Here is a 23,070-nt window from a genome sequence, read left to right as displayed (position 1 = left end):
AGTCCAGATCTTTTTTAACTGAAAATGTGTGTCAAAACCTGAATACTGAACACTGAAGTTTCTGGTTGCAACGAGACAAACTGTGACAAGGTTGAAGAGGCGTGAATACTTTTGTAAGGTATTGTCTAAAAACTTTAATGGTATTCTCTGTATGATCTGATGGTTCGTGTTGAATAAAGAAAGCCATTTTTCACATTTAGAAAGTCTTACTTCTAGTCCATTATCCTCTAAAGCCTGGCAAAATAAACTCTAAATTGTACGACAAATCATGTATAATTTGTTTCAGAGGAAATTACATGATGGGGGAATGCAGAAGGTCCAACATTGTGGTCAGCTTGTTTCAGCGAGTTGTAATTTGTGCTCTGAGCTCTTGGAGAAATCTCCTGACTCTGAATCAAGCTGGACTGCAGACGCCTCAGACATTTCCCATCCAGAAAACCTGGCTTCCCTGGCAGCAACAGAGGATTCATGGAGTGGGTCTGCAGCGTGTTCCTCCTCCTACATCTAATGCAGTCAAGAGTTTAGCAGGTGATCCTTCTGTTGCTCATTTTATTTAATTAGTCTTAGACAAGAACAGCATCTCTGGTAATTAAAAACATTTCTGTCAAAAAGCCACACTCTGACGTTGGCGAGCTCCTTCCCCAACTGCTCCGGACGTCTGTTCACATCCATCAAAGGAAAACCATCAGACTGCACAAGCGAGTCACAATTACAGCTCCATACTTTAAATTTATAAACTGTACCGCAGGAGAGGTAGACAGGGACTACCTTTAACAACTGCAATATGCAGCCAACCCCTACATTCAGGATAAAAGCCTCTGCAGCCGTGACATGGTCATCGAGACGCTTGTGGCTCCAGATGCCAAATAGGCTAGACACTGGAAGTTATATACCAACGGCTTGTTGTTGTTGGCAAGCTGATTTCTCTGAGTGAATAACTCCCTGCTTGGCAGTGCAGCCAAGATCAACCTACAGTTCAGGGTTATATTTGCTCAAATTTCCCAGCTGCTATAATTTAAACATCATCGTTTATAGACTAATGCATCCTTCCAGGGGAAATGAGAGTAATATGAGTAACACACATTGCAATTATCTGTGCTGTGCTGTGATTTCTGTGACAGTTACACTTGGGGCAAAGAATTGTGCAAAAGAAGCCAGATGTCCTTGTATTCTTTGAAAGCGAGAAACGGTCCATAGTTCTCACAATAAAAGTAACTATTTTCCACCTCTCTTATACATTACTGTTGAAAAACCACCTATAATTTTTTCATGTTTTGTATATAATGATAGATAGTTTTCCTGGGCTTTTCTATTTACTTTGAATGTGTTTTATTCATATTCAGTGCCGGAACGTTTTCAGAGGAAGGCATTTTGTTTGTTATTCAACCTGATTCCTATAAATCATTTAGGAGTAAAAACTGGACACATGAGAGACAGACGAATTTGATCCTTACATACTTTGCTTCTAGCAATTTTTTTAGTTGAGTCGATGAAAAATACCAAAGGTTTTTCATCAATCTTTCAGAGTTTTACAGATAAAATTGTGTTTTAGCACCCACAAAATTATTCTGAAAGCTGAAAACTTGGCATAGAAAAGGTGATCAGCTGTTTTAATATGTTTTATAACTTGTAATGTTATTTGGTGCCAGATGGGCGTGAGTGAGAATTTCCGAAACTGCCAGTCTATAGGGATTTTACACATAACCATCTCTCAGGTTTATGGAGAATTTTAAAAAAAAGAAGAAACATCCAAAGAACTGCAAAAAATAGCATCACCGTTGCCATGCATGAAGATGTTGCAGAACTGGTAAGCTCCTTCAGTGAAAGACTGCTGAGGAGCACAAAGGAGTGTTATCGCAGATCCTTCCTCCCAGCAGCTGTTATAACCATCAATGCTCCAAACAAGCTCAATAAGTGTTTACAACCTGCTGTTTAAGGATAGTTTGTCAGTTTCTTCTTAATAGTCTGATGTTGTTTTTTTATGCTGAAACATACACGTGCATTTTGTACATTTTCAAAATTATCCAATCTGAGGCCTCAATTTGCTTTTCACTAGGCTGCTGGTACACCTGAATTTCCCCACTGTGGGACAATAAAGGATATTTCTATTTCTATTCTAGCATGGATATTTCTATTTCTAGCATGGATGAAATACCCTGTTAATGTCAGAAGTCAAAGGGAAAATGGACAGTCTGTTTGATATGTTAGAAAAGCAACAACAGCTAGAAAAACCATTTGTTACAACCAATGTATGAAGAGTGGGCAACACATCGAGAAGTAGATGAGCTACAGCAGCAGAGGACCACATCCAATGCCACTCCTGTCAGCTAACTAAGGCTACAACTGACACAGGCTCACCAAGTTTGGATAATAAACAGACAGGAAACATGTTTCCTGGCTTGCTGAATCTCAATTTCAGCTGCAACACTCAGATGGTAAGTTCAGAAACGACATGAAAGCATAGATCCACCCTTCCTTCTCTTAACATTTTAGGCTGGTGGTGTAATAGGGTTGTTTTCTTAGTACCAGCCAAGCTTTATTTTAAAAACACAGCCTACCTGAGTACGGTTGTTGTTCATCCCTTTATGAACACAATGAATCCATCTTCTGATGGCTTTTTCCAGCAAGATAATATACCATCATATCATCTAAAACTGGCTTCTTAGACATGACAATGAGTTCACTGTATTCCAGTGGCCTCCACATTTACCAGAACTCAATCCAACAAACCAACGTTGGGATTTAGTAGAAACACATCATGGATGTGCTGCAACTGCGTGATGCTGTCATGTCAATATGGACCAAAAAAGGAAAAGGCAGTTCTGAAGGCAAAACCTAATTCTACCTAGGTGAACCTAATAAAGTGGCCGATAAGTGTGATTTGTCAGTGTCAGATACAAAGACTGGACACAATGTCTGAAGAGAATCTATTAATCAGTAATCCTTTAAGAGCAAAAAAGACATGGCTCATTACATGCAAAGTAGGAGAAATTTAGAGATATTCAAAATATTTAAGCAATGCTGTATATAAAATGGTGGAAAAGAGCTAGCTTTATTTAAATACAGTATTAGAGTGAAATGTTGAGATGCTTTATTTACATTTTTATGCGGTCTTATAATTCATATCCACCTACATTTCAATTTAAATAGTTTGGTTTCTGCTCTACTGGATTTAATGGAGAGTTTAGTTACTTTCAATATCCTGAATTTAAAGCAATAGAAGATGAAAATATCTTTAAAAGCTTATCTTTAAAAGTATATCAGGCCTGAGAATTACAAAGCAACAGCTCCATTATATATGTTCTAATATCAGATAAAAATGGTAACTGAGAACAAACAGAGACCTCTAAATTTACTTGGTGTCTCAATAAGCCCTTATAGATAACCTAGCTCTACTTTCTGCTGTGACCACAGTAAGATGAGTCTCACAGACACATGCTGAGAAGCTTATTTTGTCATTTACAGTAAAATTATCAACCAAAAGGAACCAATACTTTCATATTCATACCTTACATTTTACTGCAACAGCAGGACATTTGCTTTTAAGTCTTTTCATTGCTGTGATGGCAGCTTTACCTCATCATCAGGGGGTCTCTGCCAACACGAGGTTAATTAAGAGAACCAGGATAGTTAAAATCTTATTTATTACATGCTGAGTTCCCTTAAGAAATATCATGATTTAACAGCAACAGATCTCTTTAAAGGCTCCATAAATTAGTAGTCAAGTGAAAATGAACACTTAAAATCCCATTAACTTAAGGTTGAAATGTGTGCGAGTAATTTAAACAGAGCAAGTCAAACAACACAGAGTAAATAAATCAGACCAAAACACAAAAATGCACAATGAATCATAGCTTCTTCCCAGCGATTTAAAATGATACTTTTAAAGTAAAGATAGGTGCATCCAGTGTAAAAGCTCTGCTTTCACACATAATAATCTGCAATTAGTGGAGTCGATGTATTAGAAAGGCTGGGGTCAGAGAAGGGAAAACCCTTGCCTCGCTTCATGCTATTGCTATGACTTAAGATCGCAGCTCCCATGATCTTTTGAGTCACACACATTTGCGTGAGCCCATAAACAGCAAGAGCAGGAGTGAGAAGTAGAACTGCGACCAATGTGGAAACAAACGTCTTGAGTGACAGTGGAGCCAAGTGTGAGTGTACCTGGTGAAATTCTAGTGTGCCCAATAAAAGCTTCCCATTTACTGCCTGTGTTTTCTTAAGCCCTGAACTTTCAAGGGACATTAGTAGCTCACTGGAAATAAGGAAGTGAAACCTTGTAGACTCGTGTTCTTATTCTGTGTGACAAGCTAACCAGTGCATGTTCAGTCTACCTGACTTGGGAATGCTCTCTGGGCTGAAAACAGAGGCTTTTGAATTATCCTCAGAGGAAATAATTGTGTCAGTTCCTGAAATGCCACGGGTGCCCACCATGCACATTATGAAATGTATGCTACCTGGAGCTATTGAAGAGACTTTTATGCTAAAGCCTTTAACCACAGATAAGGCTAAAAGAAACCTCTGCCTGAAACTCCTCTATTTTTTTTCACCTCACTGGATTGATAATAGGCAAGGACACATTAACCAAGGATGGAAATTTTGTGTTTCATCTTCTCTTTTGAGCAAATGCTCTGTCACACCCCCGCACACACTTCAGACTCTACAATATCCTAAGGCCAAATGCTCATGTGTTGCGAATGATACTTGAGCTTCATCTTGTCCTCTGCTTATACCACCTTAAAGCAAGTTAACAACTTCTACATTTTTGTCAGCCTCCTCTCCCTTGCCATTTGGCGTAGCCTGGAGTTATGTTTGAGCGAGACTTTTCTGCTTATAGTGAGCCCTGAGTAATTTCACTCTATCCAGAAAACAAAATGATTACTCACATGTTTATGGAAACAAGGTATGGAAACAACAACTTGAATTTAAGATGGTTTTGTTTTCTGTATCTTTGCAGCAATATTTCGTCCTGATAGCTGACTTCCATCAATGTATCCGTTGGTTTTTGCAGGAGTTACAGCTGACATTAAACTCTTTAATAAAACAACTTTAATAAAACACTTCAATATTTAATCAATAAAGCTTTCAGGTGTTTTGCTATGAACTAAAAGAGACAGATTAAATCATTGCATAAAAAGAAAAAGCTTGGGATTAAAAAAAAGCAGAAGAAGCAAAGATATTAGTTCCCTAAGCATTTAAAGCACAAATAAAACTAAAATACATACTACTATCATCATGGCAGTCATGACAAAAAGAGTTACCCCCTATGAGGTATCTAGGGTTTTAATGTACAATGTTCAATCCTTGAGAACAAAGGTCACCCCACAAATCCTAAATATAATAACAACCCAAAATACGTAAAAGCCTAAACTTTAGGGAGGGTGCGCTTTTTTTTCTATGACAGTCAATGTTCTAAACAGAGAATCACACAAAATCATCAATGGAAATCAAATTTATTAACCAACGGAGGCCTGGATTTGGAGTCACACACAAAATTAAAGTGGAAAAACACACAACAGGCTGATCCAACTTTGATGTAATGTCCTTAAAACAAGTCAATGAGGCCCAGTATTGTGTGTGGCCTCCACGTGTCTATATGACCTCCCTACAACGCCTGGGCATGCTCATGATGAGATGGCGGATGGTCTCCTGAGGGATCTCCTCCCAGATCTGGACTAAAGCATCCACCAACTCCTGGACAGTCTGTGGTGCAACGTGACGTTGGTGGATGGAGCGAGACATGATGTCCCAGATGTGCTCAATTGGATTCAGGTCTGGGGAACGGGCGGGCCAGTCCATAGCTTCAATGTCTTCATCTTGCAGGAACTGCTGACACACTCCAGCCACATGAGGTCTAGCATTGTCCTGCATTAGGAGGAACCCAGGGCCAACCGCACCAGCATATGGTCTCACAAGGGGTCTGAGGATCTCATCTCGGTACCTAATGGCAGTCAGGCTACCTCTGGCGAGCACATGGAGGGCCGTGCGGCCCTCCAAAGAAATGCCACCCCACACCATTACTGACCCACTGCCAAACCAGTCATGCTGAAGGATGTTGCAGGCAGCAGATCGCTCTCCATGGTGTCTCCAGACTCTGTCACGTCTGTCACATGTTCTCAGTATGAAGCTGCTTTCATCTGTGAAGAGCACAGGGCGCCAGTGGCGAATTTGCCAATCCTGGTGTTCTCTGGCAAAAGCCGAGCGTCCTGCATGGTGTTGGGCTGTGAGCACAACCCCCATTTGTGGATGTCGGGCCCTCATACCATCCTCATGGAGTCGGTTTCTAACTGTTTGTGCAGACACATGCACATTTGTGGCCTGCTGGAGGTCATTTTGCAGGTCTCTGGCAGTGCTCCTCCTGTTCCTCCTTGCACAAAGGTGGAGGTAGCGGTCCTGCTGCTGGGTTGTTGACCTCCTACGGCCTCCTCCACATCTCCTGGTGTACTGGTCTGTCTCCTGGTAGCGCCTCCAGGCTCTGGACACTACGCTGACAGACACAGCAAACCTTCTTGCCACAGCTCGCATTGATGTGCCATCCTGGATGAGCTGCACTACCTGAGCCACTTGTGTGGGTTGTAGAGTCCGTCTCATGCTACCACGAGTGTGAAAGCACCACCAACATTCAAAAGTGACCAAAACATTAGCCAGAAAGCAAAGGTACTGAGAAGTGGTCTGTGGTCCCCACCTGCAGAACCACTCCTTCATTGAGTGTCTTGCTAATCGCCAAAGATTTCCCCCTGTTGTCTATTCAAATTTGAACAACAACATGTGAAATTGATTGTTAATCAGTGTTGCTTCCTAAGTGGACAGTTTGATTTCACAGAAGTTTGACTTACTTGGAGTAATATTCTGTTGTTTAAGTGTTCCCTTTATTTTTTTGAACAGTTTATATCCAAAGATAATAAGCTACAAATAAAATGTGTACAGCCCCAGTATTTAAAAGGGTTGTACTTTCTTTACACCACAACTGCATCTCAGACACGGTCGTAAACCTTTAACATTTGGGCAGGTTATTCTATTGACAGCATTTCTGCCAAGATAAACAACATTTAGATCAGGTGTCATTTAGGCTACCCATATTTATTTCATATAAATTGAAGAATTTTAATCCACACTAGTTTTTTTTCTGTCCTAGCTTAGTCAAGCTTAACTTCTAAGACTATAGCCGTCTTAGCTTAGATTCTTAAGTTAGAGTTAGCTCTTCATATATTGTCAAACAAACTGCTCGGTGGGAACAAGTCTCCACATCAAACTGTTTTATATGCGACACACTGCTCCGAGCAGCCGGTCACGAGTACAGGCAGCGTCACGTCCTTTTCTTCATCCCTAGTGTGGTTTAATGGACTTTAACACCACCTTGTTTTCTTTTTGTTTTCCCAAAGCTGCACGGAAAATTAGTTCTGCCTCCCTGTCCGATGACACCATGGCAGAAAGTGTGGGAATATAGAAAATACACTCGACTATGAAGCCGCGGAGTCCGCGCTCCTCACATTACTTCTCAGCTCTTAGCTTCTTAGGTTGTCAGATAGATTGTTTTTAAGTGATTTATTGATTTTACAGTCTGACAGTAATCAGGCCTTAGTATGGAAAGTGAAAGGGAACTCAGCTCTCCAAAAAAAGTGGTTAATCACAGGTGTTGCACTATACTGATTTTCATAGTTACACTCTTTGGGTTAGTTTTTGTTTTTTCATATAAATGACAACATTTCTCAGAACTTTGTTAAGAAACATAAAATAGAAAGACTGTTGTTATGGGTGGAAGGTCGAACTGTTCAACTTCATTAAAACTGAAAACTTAAATTTCAAACATAATTCAATAGTTTAAAAAATGTGACATAAAAATATATTGTGGTCACTGTGTTATTGTTTTTATGTAATCAGAAAAATTATGATATTAAAAACAGACTTGAAGGGTTCATTGTGCATTCAGTGGTTTTCATTTATTCTCACGTGGAAACTCATAAGAATATGGATATTTTCTGTGGACTCTCTGTAAACTTTTAATTTCCCTCTGAAGATTTAATCTAAAAGCTCAGTTTCTACCTCTATCCTGCTCCCACGGGACCCTCCCCTACCTGGTAGAAGGCCCTGAGGTGTCGACTTAAAATGGAGAAGTTCTGGACTCTTAGCATGTGGTCATCTCTCTCGCTGTTGTAAAGCCGCTCCACCTTGGGGTTTGGGTCTCTGAGTGAACAGAAACAAAAAAATCACTGTGCTGTGTATACTGTTGCTTGATCAAACAGCCCAGCATCATGTCTCTCCAGATGAGAAACTCTTATGCAACAGTTAATTTAAGCAGAGTAAATAAAATCTTCATGTGCCCGGCAAGCGGGCAATGCGGATCCACACCCAATTATTTGCTGAAATAATATTGCTCAGGTCAGTCCAAATTAACCAGGTACTCCACGGATACTAAGATCCTGTCTTTCCTAATAGCAGACAAAATGTTTTCTCCTGCAGAAATCTGAACGAGAAGACAAGAAATTCAGTAAAAATAACTAACAACATGGCAAGTGTCCAGAACCCCATTTCGTGATTTACTTGAAATTTGTGGGTCGTACATTCAGGCCAGCCATTCTTTATCAGAAGCGGGAGAACAATGTGAAGTTATGAAAGGTTGGGTGATGAATGTTACATCACATTTTATGCAGGGAAAAAACATTAAGATTCTGCCGCCATGCTTATTACTCTCTTGAGGCTCTGCTGTGGCTCAGAGAAAAGAGGATGTAATATCTGTTGTGTTCACTGCTTTGGTTCAGCGTTTTAGCGTGTTAACATGCGTTAATTAGAAATACACTCATGGGAACAATCTATTTGGAAGGTATTTATGCATAAGCTGTTTTATTTGTCCCAAGGTGCAAACAAGTACTTCATGTTATCTTCAGTTCAGAGAGATATCTGTGAACTACAGATGATGAACATACAGAGATGACCTTTGCTGCCAGTTTGTTGTTGTCACTATCAGTAAATATTGTATTTAATTAACCTCGATTATATTATAAAATGGAGGAGTAAAGTAGGAAAAAATATAACTAGTAACTGTGTGAGTTGGACTGAACCAATTCAGAGGTGTTGCAGGCTAAGACTAAAACTTTTGCAATTAAATGCAGAACTTTTGGCTTTCTCCAATTATTTCAAATTCCTATTTAGTCTGTATATACTGTTGCTATCTCATTGTGCTGCATGATGAGACACCATGATGCTGTGGAGAGACTGCTCTTCAGCAGGGACAGGCAAGCCAGTTAGAGTTGATAAGAAGGGAACAGAGCCAAATACAGGTTGTAAAAACCTGCTGGAGACTGCAAAAGCCTTGAGACTGGACCAAAGGTTTAACTTGCACCAGGACCAAAACCCTAATTATACACACAGATGTTCGCTCTCCATGCGATTTGAGTTATTTTGCAAAAACCAAAGGGTCAAAATGTTAATCTCTAGGTATCCAGAGCTGATAGAGACATACCTTCAAAGACTTGTACCTGTAATTACAGGTGGTTCCACTTAGTACTGACTCTGGGCACTTTTCTTTTTTGTATTTGTAAAAAACTCTTTTGACAATTACACGTCCTTCTCAAAATATTAGCATATTGTGATAAAGTTCATTATTTTCCATAATGTCATGATGAAAATGTAACATTCATATATTTTAGATTCATTGCACACTAACTGAAATATTTCAGGTCTTTTATTGTCTTAATACGGATGATTGTGGCATACAGCTCATGAAAACCCAAAATTCCTATCTCACAAAATTAGCATATTTCATCCGACCAATAAAAGAAAAGTGTTTTTAATACAAAAAACGTCAACCTTCAAATAATCATGTACAGTTATGCACTCAATACTTGGTCGGGAATCCTTTTGCAGAAATGACTGCTTCAATGCGGCGTGGCATGGAGGCAATCAGCCTGTGGCACTGCTGAGGTCTTATGGAGGCCCAGGATGCTTCGATAGCGGCCTTTAGCTCATCCAGAGTGTTGGGTCTTGAGTCTCTCAACGTTCTCTTCACAATATCCCACAGATTCTCTATGGGGTTCAGGTCAGGAGAGTTGGCAGGCCAATTGAGCACAGTGATACCATGGTCAGTAAACCATTTACCAGTGGTTTTGGCACTGTGAGCAGGTGCCAGGTCGTGCTGAAAAATGAAATCTTCATCTCCATAAAGCTTTTCAGCAGATGGAAGCATGAAGTGCTCCAAAATCTCCTGATAGCTAGCTGCATTGACCCTGCCCTTGATAAAACACAGTGGACCAACACCAGCAGCTGACACGGCACCCCAGACCATCACTGACTGTGGGTACTTGACACTGGACTTCTGGCATTTTGGCATTTCCTTCTCCCCAGTCTTCCTCCAGACTCTGGCACCTTGATTTCCGAATGACATGCAGAATTTGCTTTCATCCGAAAAAAGTACTTTGGACCACTGAGCAACAGTCCAGTGCTGCTTCTCTGTAGCCCAGGTCAGGCGCTTCTGCCGCTGTTTCTGGTTCAAAAGTGGCTTGACCTGGGGAATGCGGCACCTGTAACCCATTTCCTGCACACGCCTGTGCACGGTGGCTCTGGATGTTTCTACTCCAGACTCAGTCCACTGCTTCCGCAGGTCCCCCAAGGTCTGGAATCGGCCCTTCTCCACAATCTTCCTCAGGGTCCGGTCACCTCTTCTCGTTGTGCAGCGTTTTCTGCCACACTTTTTCCTTCCCAAAGTCTTCCCACTGAGGTGCCTTGATACAGCACTCTGGGAACAGCCTATTCGTTCAGAGATTTTTTTCTGTATCTTACCCTCTTCCTTGAGGGTGTCGATAGTGGCCTTCTGGACAGCAGTCAGGTCGGCAGTCTTACCCATGATTGGGGTTTTGAGTGATGAACCAGGCTGGGAGTTTTAAAGGCCTCAGGAATCTTTTGCAGGTGTTTAGAGTTAACTCGTTGATTCAGATGATTAGGTTCATAGCTCGTTTAGAGACCCTTTTAATGATATGCTAATTTTGTGAGATAGGAATTTTGGGTTTTCATGAGCTGTATGCCAAAATCATCCGTATTAAGACAATAAAAGACCTGAAATATTTCAGTTAGTGTGCAATGAATCTAAAATATATGAATGTTAAATTTTCATCATGACATTATGGAAAATAATGAACTTTATCACAATATGCTAATATTTTGAGAAGGACCTATATACACTACTTTGTTTTGAAACATTAATGTGTTTGCAATGTGACAAAATGTGAAAAAGTTTAAAACATAAACCCTCTTGTATGGTACTGTGATATGCAACCTTTTACAACATTCACCAAAATTTGCTTATAAGTTTGGAGTTTAACCTGACTAAATTAGGCGACACTTTCTCTTATAGGAGGCTTGCTTTTGAGTCATTATAAATCAGCTCATTTATAAGAATCTCTTCCTGATTCACTAAACCAATGTCCCTCAGACAGCCGTCCTTAGCCGGCAAGTTAGTTACTACTTATCACAACTCCTGACCCAACCACATTTACACAAAAACTCTTAAAATGTGCTTACTCACTATTATTAAATATTTTATCCTACTCTTTTTTTTCCTGTCAACATTTTTTTTTCTATGACAGGTCCAGGTGCAGGACAGTATGTGACGATATAAGGCTTTGTCTCTGACAGACTGGTCTCCAGTATGGTGGTCCGCAGGGAACTGTGCTGGAACTGTTCCAGTTCAACCTCTACACTGCAGACTTGTACATCATCTCCCCTGGCTGCCATATGCATAAGTTCTCTGATGACTCTGTCATAGTTGGCCTCATCACTGTTGAGGACCACTCAGAGAAAGGATAGTGGACACAGGACGTTGTGGACTGGTGCCAGCGGAACCACTTCCTGATCAACATAAGGAAAAACCAAGGAGCTGGTGGTGGATTTACATGGACACAGATCCACCAAACCCACATCAGTGAACATCCAGGGAACTGACGTTGAGATAGTGGACTCTTTTAAGTACCTGGGTGTTCACCTGAACAATAAACTGCACTAGAGTCACAACACTGGTCCTTTTTACACGAAGGGTCAGAGCAGACTCTACCTGCTAAGGAGACTGAGGTCTTTTAGAGTGCAGGGATGATCCTGAAGACCTTTTTTGACTCTGTGGTATCTCAGGACACCAGAGCAAGGTTTTCTGTTTTTTTAAAATAATTTCTTCAGCACTAGAGGCCTTTATTTTGATAGTAGGCAGACAGGAAGGAGGGGCAAAGAGAGTCGGAGACATTCAGCAAAGGTCGCTGGGTCCAGGACTCAAATCCGGGACGGCCACTTTGAGGACTACAGCCTCTATATGTGGTCGCGCACTAACCCCTACACCACCAGCGCTGCGCCAGAGCAAGGTTAAACTTTCTAAATATTGCTCTCTTCTGAAAGCGAAGACTATTTGTCTATGATTAGCTGAATGTTTCAACTGAAAGAAATACATTCACACACAGAAAGCATCAATTTGTTTGAATCTTTGTTGCATATTTCCATCTGGTCCTGTCTCAAGTGATAGGAAGAAAAACTAATAACTGAGGATTTTCTAAAAGTAACTTGGAGCACGTACTACTTAAATTAAAAAAATTTAAAAACATCTGTTTTCTCTCTGGGTTCGGTCTTTCCAGAGTGTAAACTGTAATTTTTCTCCATGCAAAATGTAAAAGCTTCCTTCACTATTGAAATTAACAGGACTTGCTTCTAGCCCAAACAAGCACCACTAATCCGTTATAACACGCTTCTTAAAGTACAAGGTCAGTTCTGTGGTTTATTGAAAATAATCAATTAATGGGGAGTTCATGCTTGTAAAACCTGCCTAATAGCAAAAAAGTTTGTTAAGTCTCTGAACCAATACTTTTATACATGTTTCCTTGTTTTTAAATGAGACAGGGCTAATTTAGATTTTACTGATATGATGACTTATATGTTATATCAAGAGGTTTTATTTGGTCTGCACACAATAGTTCAATGGAAAATATTTGATGGTTCAATGGAGGAACTGTCAGTCATTTTCTATACCACTTCTTTCATAGTGGGTCGCGGGGGGAGCTGGTGTCTATCTCCAGCAGTCTACGGGCAAGAGGCGAGGTACACCCTGGAGAAGTCGCCAATCCATCGCAGGGCAACACACAAACAACCATGCACACACTCATTCATACCCCTAAGGGCAATTGAGAGAGACTAATTAACCTAACAGGCATGACTTTGGACTGTGGGAGGAAGCCAGAGTACCCGGTGAGAACCCACAGGGAGAACATTCAAACTCCATGCAGAAAGACCCCCGCCGGGAATCGAACTCAGAACTTTCTTGCTGCAAGGCAACAGTGCTACCAACTGTACCAGCATGCAGCCCAATGGAGGACCAATCCTGTCATAATTAAGAATATATATAGAAAAAATAAATGCTCATTGAATAAACAAGCATTAAATACACAAGGAATGCAGTAAATAAATAAATGTAGGCAGTAATTTTTCAATGAGACATAAATGTATATATATCTAATTTAATTAGATTCTTTATTTATACACCTTTGTAATAATTACCTAATTAATTTATTTATTATCAATTACAATTTTTACTGTATTTATTAATGACTCAATTTAAAATGTATTTATTTTATTTTAGTATTTTCTGTCTGTTTTATTTTTCCTTTGTATTTTTATTTATTCAATGGTATTTATTTATGCATGTGCTTGTTACATTTCCGTATGCATTTCTGCCTCATTAGGCAAATGAGGAGGGGCTGTGTCTTCAGGTGTCAACTTCTGCCTATTTGTTGGTTAGCATTAGCCTGCATAGGTCGAATCTGCGCGACATTTCCCCATCAAAAAGCATTTAGCAATGGCGAACTCAGCTGGCAGACGTTCGGTGTCAGGTCGGACACCGGGAAGCTGAGGTCGCTGCCTTGCCTTCGCGGTGCACTGTGTGGTGGGAGATGGGATGCTGCGCGGGTGCTTGGAGTAGCTGGAGTTTATATGTCTAAATTCCCTCATGCTTCTATTTTCATTTGTCTCAAATCTGTCATTGCACACACCAAGTTAGCATTTACTTCTCTGCTCTGTGGTCACTTTTATTGCAGTCTGTGTGAATGGCACCAAAGCAATGAAGAGACGTAATCTTAAAATAATAGTCTTACATGATCCTCATGACCTCATTGAGGAAAACCCCATTGGTCAGCCTCTTGTAGCGGTCCAGAGCACTCTGGGAACATGAGTTTACTTCCATGTACTGGTTGTAGAGCTGGATACTGCTTTCGTTCTCCACCATATTCTCAAACAGCTGAATCTGCAGGAGGGAGAATTTGTGAGAATATTTTGAGATCTGGTTTAGTTTTGAGTGTGAACTAAGAGGCAGACAATAATAAAATTGCAGAAAAAGGAGCAAAAAGAGTGTGGACGGAGGAAGGATATGTTCAGTTCCAAACATTTTCACACAGGAAGCCACTTGAGTCAGTGCACCTGTCTGAACAGGTGGGATCCATGCTTTCACACTGGGAAGCACTTCACAGTGACAAGCAGCCAACCGGGACTGCAGCCAAGGTCTCTCTTTCTGCTAAGATGAGTTGTGCCAATACAAACTGCAATATTTTGAAGGTTTTTCCCATCTGCACCTCCTAAAAAAATGCACTGTTGGTCACAAACTTCAGCTGGTAAGAGACCTGCCGCAGAGCGGTTGCCGTGGATGTCCAACAATATATGAAAAGCAGGGTGAAAACTCTCATGTCAGTGATTATAGGACTTGCAAAAAGCCTTTGAGCAAATATTAAACCTCTGGCAGGATCTGAAGCTGGCATCTATGGGTGTTTCATTGTAGAGGTGCAACAACCAATAGTGAACCCCAATGGTTCTGCTTAGTGTAGTGATTCATCATAAACACTTCTCACAGACCAGAAGGATGAAGTCCCCAGAGACTGGCTTCTTGAGAAAAATACCAATGACAGCCTTATAATGCAGCAAATCCTCATGTTATCTCAGTGAGATGACACTCTCTTGAATACAATGAATACACAAGGTCTTCCAAAAGTATCTTCCCTAAAAACCTTTACAGTTTGTCAAATTAAAGCCACAAAGTTTAATGTTCTTTGTGTATGTGATAAAGTCACAAGCAATAGCAATTATATCAGCCTCCTTTTTGTACATCTAGAGACCTAAATGTCTGTCTATTCTTTGCAAAACAGCTCAAGCTCAGTCAGGTTGGATGAATGTTATCTGGGAACATCAGTTTTTGGCTCAAATTCTCAATTGGATTTAGGTCAAGACTTTGACTGGACCATTCTAACAAATGAAAATGTTTCGATATTAACCAGTGGGGTCTGAAGTCGGTTTACAAGGGCTGCTGCGCAGCATGTTTTAGATCTTTCCCTTGTTTTACGAACCTGAGCCAAACAGACGAGTTGTTACTAGGTCTCTGTACAACGTGATGACATGCTGAGGAGGTAATTAAAGCCATTTGATTCAGATGTGTTAGAGCAGGGACACATCTGAAACATGCTGGACACCAGCCCTGGAGGACTGAAGTTGGACACGCCTGATCTAAACCAATCCATTTAATCTCTGTCTGTCTGTTTGTGGTTGTTGTCCTACTCGGAGTTGAACCTCCACTCCAGTCCTAAGTCTCTTGCAGTCAGAAACACGTTCACTGCAGGATTGCTCAGGTTTTAGCCCTATCCATCTTTCCTCTTTCTGCTGAAGAACAGGGTCCTCACAGCATGATGCTGCCATATTTCACAGTGATATTTTTTCAGAGCGATGTGCAGTGTTTTTCCACCATACCTTCTACGGAGGTCAAAGGGGTTAGTTATGGTCTTATCTGTCCAGAGCACCTTGTTCCATATGTTTGCTATGTTCTCCACATGGTGCGTTGCAAACTAAATTGGACTTCTTATGGCTTCATCACTCTTTTAATGCCAGATTTGGCAGAAATGACAGAAGTCCTGTCAACAGATGTTTCCACCTGAGATGCCAAATCTCTGTAGCTTCTCCACACTTGCCACAGGCTCTTTATTACTTCCCTGATGAATGTTCTCCATACGTGGCCTGTCTCCACAACTATATCCGTGACCTGTCTGCTGTGTTCCTTGGTCCTCATGCAGCTGTTTGTTCACTAATGTTCTCCAACAAACCTCTGAGATCTTCACAGAACAGGTGCATTGATACTGAGAGTAAGGTGGGCAGCTGTTTACTGATCAGGTGACCTCTGATGGGGACTGAACTGGATTTTATTTTGGGGTATTCGAGTAAAACAGATTTTTACTTGTAAAAAATATTGAAAACATAGTTTGAGGTTGGAAATGTAGAACAGTTCAAGCTATCTAATTATTTTTGCAAGGCACCTGTGAAGAGTGTCATTTTCAAAAACAGCTCTACATGACGCGGAAGTGTTGAGACTGAGAAAAAAACGCTGGTCAATAAATGACAAAGGAAACTGACAAAAGGAGAAGTAGTGTTTGCTTCTCTGTGCAGAGTATCAAGTTAACTGTCGGGACTTTAAAATGTACTCCGGTTACGCTTGTATATGTATTTGTAAGAAGAAGAGACTGATCTAAAAGATTTTGAACATTAATAAATTTTAATATTAAACATGGAGTCTGATGCAGACTGGAAACAAAACGGGATTTGTCCCTACGTAGTTTTCCACATCATCGTCCTATATTCCTCTACTTGTAGAAATTACGATGATTTCTCTAATTCAAGGTGACAATAACAAATGACATACCCACTGCGCCAGCGCACTCCCCATGAATTCCTCTATTATCTCCTTAAGGCCGGACTCCATTGCTGTGTTAACGAGGGCTGAGTAGGACTCAAATAGACGAATAACAAAATATCATGAACTTTTCTGTTTGTAATGAATAAAAGCGCGATGATCCATCCTGAGCTGGGTGAAGCAGTCTGTCATTTCTGCGGCCCTGCCCTCCCCTCCCCTCCCTCCACCTCGCTTCTTTCTTCCTCTATGACAGGGTGTCAGTTAGTTTCATTGCAAAACCGCACCGGAATTTCTCAAAACGCACATGTTGCGTTTTTTTTTCCAGCACACCACGCACACGTCATCTCATAGCATCCAGATATCTCAGAATTAAAAATATATGATAAAAATGTAGGCTGTAGCAGCAGAAATGTCGATTGATACATTGGAAATTAATGTGTGTCTTGATGTAAATGTTTCTAACGGTATACCCCACTTTTAAAAATGATGTTTGTTTATTATCCCCATTGTTTATGTGATCTCATGTTGTTGAAAACAACGTGACAACATTTATTCGTCACCTCAAAGTTCAAAAGGACTATTTTCAGCACAATAAGCTTAGGTATAAATCTAGCACTGTGCAACCCTGAACTCTGCTGGTTGGGAAGGTAATTACAGGCTTTCCTGTTTGAGATTAATGACTTATACATCATTGTTTCCGTGACAAAATCATTCGAAGAAATATTCCTCCACCATGGTGCTGTTTTCCGTTTTTTTTTCTGTCAAAACGAGTGAAAAGCGCGTTACACTCTCATAAATGTACTTGCAAAGATGAACAAACAGATTATTGATAGATAGATAGATAGATAGATAGATAGATAGATAGATAGATAGATAGATAGATAGATAGATAGATAGATAGATAGATAGATAGATAGATAGATAGATAGATAGATAGATAGATAGATAGATAGATAGATAGATAGATAGATAGATAGATAGATAGATAGATAGATAGATAGATAGATAGATAGATAGATAGATAGATAGATAGATAGATAGATAGATAGATAGATAGATAGATAGATAGATAGATAGATAGATAGATAGATAGATAGATAGATAGATAGATAGATAGATAGATAGATAGATAGATAGATAGATAGATAGATAGATAGATAGATAGATAGATAGATAGATAGATAGATAGATAGATAGATAGATAGATACAGGTCCTTCTCTGCTTCAATGCGGCGTGGCATGGAGGCAATCAGCCTGTGGCACTGCTGAGGTCTTATGGAGGCCCAGGATGCTTCGATAGCGGGCTTTAGCTCATCCAGAGTGTTGGGTCTTGAGTCTCTCAACGTTCTCTTCACAATATCCCACAGATTCTCTATGGGGTTCAGGTCAGGAGAGTTGGCAGGCCAATTGAGCACAGTGATACCATGGTCAGTAAACCATTTACCAGTGGTTTTGGCACTGTGAGCAGGTGCCAGGTCGTGCTGAAAAATGAAATCTTCATCTCCATAAAGCTTTTCAGCAGATGGAAGCATGAAGTGCTCTGAAATCTCCTGATAGCTAGCTGCATTGACCCTGCCCTTGATAAAACACAGTGGACCAACACCAGCAGCTGACACGGCACCCCAGACCATCACTGACTGTGGGTACTTGACACTGGACTTCTGGCATTTTGGCATTTCCTTCTCCCCAGTCTTCCTCCAGACTCTGGCACCTTGATTTCCGAATGACATGCAGAATTTGCTTTCATCCGAAAAAAGTACTTTGGACCACTGAGCAACAGTCCAGTGCTGCTTCTCTGTAGCCCAGGTCAGGCGCTTCTGCCGCTGTTTCTGGTTCAAAAGTGGCTTGACCTGGGGAATGCGGCACCTGTAGCCCATTTCCTGCACACGCCTGTGCACGGTGGCTCTGGATGTTTCTACTCCAGACTCAGTCCACTGCTTCCGCAGGTCCCCCAAGGTCTGGAATCGGCCCTTCTCCACAATCTTCCTCAGGGTCCGGTCACCTCTTCTCGTTGTGCAGCGTTTTCTGCCACACTTTTTCCTTCCCACAGACTTCCCACTGAGGTGCCTTGATACAGCACTCTGGGAACAGCCTATTCGTTCAGAAATTTCTTTCTGTGTCTTACCCTCTTGCTTGAAGGTGTCAATAGTGGCCTTCTGGACAGCAGTCAGGTCGGCAGTCTTACCCATGATTGGGGTTTTGAGTGATGAACCAGGCTGGGAGTTTTAAAGGCCTCAGGAATCTTTTGCAGGTGTTTAGAGTTAACTCGTTGATTCAGATGATTAAGTTCATAGCTCGTTTAGAGACCCTTTTAATGATATGCTAATTTTGTGAGATAGGAATTTTGGGTTTTCATGAGCTGTATGCCAAAATCATCTGTATTAAGACAATAAAAGACCTGAAATATTTCAGTTAGTGTGCAATGAATCTAAAATATATGAATGTTAAATTTTCATCATGACATTATGGAAAATAATGAACTTTATCACAATATGCTAATATTTTGAGAAGGACTTGTAGATAGATAGATAGATAGATAGATAGATAGATAGATAGATAGATAGATAGATAGATAGATAGATAGATAGATAGATAGATAGATAGATAGATAGATAGATAGATAGATAGATAGATAGATAGATAGATAGATAGATAGATAGATAGATAGATAGATAGATAGATAGATAGATAGATAGATAGATAGATAGATAGATAGATAGATAGATAGATAGATAGATAGATAGATAGATAGATAGATAGATAGATAGATAGATAGATAGATAGATAGATAGATAGATAGATAGATAGATAGATAGATAGATAGATAGATAGATAGATATTTTAGGACATTGATGTTGATGATACCATAAGAATCATTAAGAAATCTGCTCCTTCCAGCACACCACAGCACAGTGAATGGCACATGTCAGATCTTCAGCATCTTGCTTTCTAAATTCGGCCTAATGGATCTAAGCTTTCTTAGAAAGTAAAATGTGCACTTTACTTTGGTTTTAATTGTAATTTGCTTGGCTTCTTTTTCTTATTTTTGCTGTGGGTTTGAAAATATAGGTGAATAAGTAGTTCTGGGGTCAGTTATTTTAATTCACAGCCTTTTGATGTGCTACATTGCCCTGTTACCAGCATTTTGTCTTGTTTCCATTTAGCTATACTTTGGCAATTTGTAAAAATTCTTAAAAACACAATCTTTTATTGCAGTTACATAATCTCACACTGAAAAAAAATAGCTACTGAGACTTGTTTTTACCTCCTGTCCTCACTGCGCTTGGTGGAACGATACCAGAGTTCTAGTCTTGTTTGCTTGAAGTTCTGGTTGTTTTAAGCGTTTACCTATGACAATCTAAAAATGCTTCCCTTACTTGAACAGTATGTTTTCTTGTTTTTCCCATTTCATGAAAAGATTTTTGACTGTGTCACTTAATATTTATGCCCCAGGCAAGCAGGAAAATGATTACTAATAAGAAGTTTCTCTGCACAGGGATCCACTTAAAAACATACCATAGGGTTCAGTTAAATTTATTTTCTGTGATTTTGTAAAAAAAACTTTCCTTTAATTAAATTTTCTACATTTTCAGTGTGAGACTATGAATATGCTGCAGCAGTTAAAGGGTATTTTATATTAGGGCTTTCAAGACACCTTCGTAAGGGAAGGGTGTTATAAATGATATTTTGGATTTCTTTGTCTTCCATCAGATCCTCCTTTTTTTATTCTATTATTCTAAAATGATGGAGTGTTGAGCTTAATTTCTCTTCAGTTGCTTAGAAGCCCCTCCTTGAACCGTCACCTTAACGTGGTGGAGGGGTTTGAGTGCTCAAATGATCCTAGAGGCTATGTTGTCTGGGGCCTAAATGCCCCTGGTAGGGTCTCCCATGGCAAACAGGCTCTAGGTGATGTGTCAGACAAAAAATGGTTCAAGAACCCCTCATGAAGAAAAAAATATCGAGGCACGTGACGTCGCCTGGTACGGCGGAGCCGGGGTCCCACCCTGGAGCCAGGCCTGGGGTCGGGACTCGTCGGAGAGCGCCTGGTGACAGGGTTGCTCCTCGCGGGACCCGGCCGGGCCAAGCCCGGACGAGAGACGCGAGGCCATCCCCCAGTGGGCCCACCACCTGCAGGGGGAACCGTGAGGGACCGGTGCAAAGAGGATTGGGTGGCGGACGAAGGTGGAGACCTCAGCGGCCCGATCCCCGGATGCTTAGGCTGGCTCTAGGGACGTGGAATGTCACCTTGCTGGGGGGGAAGGAGCCTGAGCTTGTGCGGGAGGTCGAGAGATATCGACTAGAAATAGTCGGGCTCGCCTCCACGCACAGCGTGGGCTCTGGAACCCATCTCCTTGAGAGGGGTTGGACTCTCTTCTACTCTGGAGTGGCCCACGGGGAGAGGCGGCGGGCCGGTGTGGGTTTGCTTGTTGCCCCCCAGCTCAGCCGTCTCGTGTTGGGGTTTACCCCAGTGGATGAGAGGGTTGTATCCCTGCGCCTTCGGGTTGGGGAGAGGTCTCTGACTATCATTTCAGCCTACGGGCCGAGTGGTAGTGCAGAGTACCAGGCCTTCTTGGCGTCCCTGTCGGGTATGCTGGATAGTGCCCCTCCCGGGGACTCCATTATTCTGCTGGGGGACTTCAACGCCCACGTGGGGAACGACAGTGACACCTGGAGAGGCGTGATCGGGAGGAATGGCCTCCCCGATCTGAATCCGAGTGGTGTTTAGTTATTGGACTTCTGTGCTAGTCACGGATTGTCCATAACGAACACCATGTTCAAACATAAGGGTGTCCATCCGTGCACTTGGCACCAGGACACCCTAGGCAGGAGGTCGATGATCGAATTTGTTGTCGTATCATCAGACCTTCGGCCGCATGTTTTGGACACTCGGGTGAAGAGAGGGGCTGAGCTGTCCACTGATCACCACCTGGTGAGTTGGATCCGCTGGAGGAGGAGAAAGCCAGACAGACTTGGCAGGCCCAAGCGCATAGTGAGGGTCTGCTGGGAACGCCTGGCGGAGCCCTCGGCCAGGGATGTATTCAACTCCCACCTCCGGGAGAGCTTCGACCAGATCCCGGGGGATGTTGGAGACATAGAGTCCGAGTGGACCATGTTCTCCGCATCTATTGTTGATGCTGCTGCCCGTAGCTGCGGCCGTGAGGTCTGCGGTGCCTGTCATGGCAGCAATCCCAGAACCCGGTGGTGGACACTGGCAGTAAGGGATGCTGTTAAGCTGAAGAAGGAGTCCTATCGGCTGTGGTTGGCTTGTGGGACTCCTGAGGCGGCTGACGGGTACTGTGAGGCCAAGCGTGCTGCAGCCCGGGCTGTGGCAGAGGCAAAAACTCGGGCCTGGGAAGAGTTCGGTGAGGCAATGGAGAAGGACTACCGGTTGGCCTCGAAGCGATTCTGGCAAACCTTCCGGCGCCTCAGGAGGGGGAAGCAGTGCTTTGCCAACACTGTTTATAATGGGGGCAGGAGACTGCTGACCTCGACTGAGGACATTATCGGGCGGTGGAAGGAGTACTTCGAGGATCTCCTCAATCCTGCCATCACGCATTCCGTGGTGGAAACAGAGGCTGGGGACTCGGGGTTGGACTCTTTCATCACCCAGGCTGAAGTCACCGAGGAGGTTAAAAACCCCGGGGTGGCAAGGCTTTGGGGGTGGATGAGATCCGCCCTGAGTACCTCAAGTCTCTGGATGTTGTAGGGCTGTCATGGTTGACACGCCTCTTCAACATTGCGTGTCGGACAGGGAATGGGCCTCTGGACTGGCAGACTGGGGTGGTGGTCCCCCTTTATAAGAAGGGGGACCGGAGGGTGTGTTCCAACTACAGGGGGATCACACTCCTCAGCCTCCCTGGTAAGGCCTACGCCAGGGTATTGGAGAGGAGAGTCCGACCGATAGTCGAACCTCGGCTTCAGGAGGAACAGTGTGGTTTTCGTCCCAGCCGTGGAACACTGGACCAGCTCTATACCCTCTACAGGGTGCTCGAGGGTTCATGGGAGTTTGCCCAACCGGTTCACATGTGTTTTGTGGACCTGGAGAAGGCATTCGACTGTGTCCCTCGTGATGCCCTGTGGGGGGTGCTCCAGGAGTATGGAATCGGGGGCCCTTTATTAGGGGCCATCTGGTCCCTGTACGAGCGGAGCAGGAGTTTGGTCCGCATTGCCGGCACTAAGTCAGACCTGTTCCCAGTGCATGTTGGACTCCGGCAGGGCTGCCCTTTGTCGCCGGTCCTGTTCATAACTTTTATGGACAGGATTTCTAGACGCAGCCAAGGGCCGGAGGGGGTCTGGTTTGGGGACCAGTGGATTTCGTCTCTTCTTTGTGCGGATGACGTGGTCCTGCTGGCCCCTTCTAGCCAAGACCTACAGCATGGGCT

At 42.2% G+C, this 23,070-nt stretch overlaps 1 protein-coding gene across 2 annotated transcripts in view; it reads right to left on the bottom strand.

Moving 5' to 3' along the window:
- ccdc88b (coiled-coil domain containing 88B) overlaps nt 1-16,895 on the bottom strand; it is a 76,659-nt gene extending 59,764 nt beyond the window's left edge. For both annotated transcript variants that reach the window (XM_047352636.1, XM_047352635.1), the window contains exons 1-3: nt 16,697-16,895; nt 14,118-14,266; nt 8,076-8,184 (exon numbers count right to left, since the gene is read on the bottom strand). In XM_047352636.1, the coding sequence (XP_047208592.1) occupies nt 8,076-8,184; nt 14,118-14,266; nt 16,697-16,756 (318 nt within the window). In that variant the 5' untranslated portion in view covers nt 16,757-16,895. The remainder of the gene's footprint in view (nt 1-8,075; nt 8,185-14,117; nt 14,267-16,696) is intronic.
- Nucleotides 16,896-23,070: the final 6,175 nt, after the last annotated feature.

The sequence above is a fragment of the Girardinichthys multiradiatus genome, chromosome 23 (genome assembly GCF_021462225.1).
Source record: "Girardinichthys multiradiatus isolate DD_20200921_A chromosome 23, DD_fGirMul_XY1, whole genome shotgun sequence".
Lineage (NCBI taxonomy): Eukaryota > Metazoa > Chordata > Actinopteri > Cyprinodontiformes > Goodeidae > Girardinichthys > Girardinichthys multiradiatus.
This window is presented reverse-complemented; position numbering and strand designations above follow the sequence as displayed.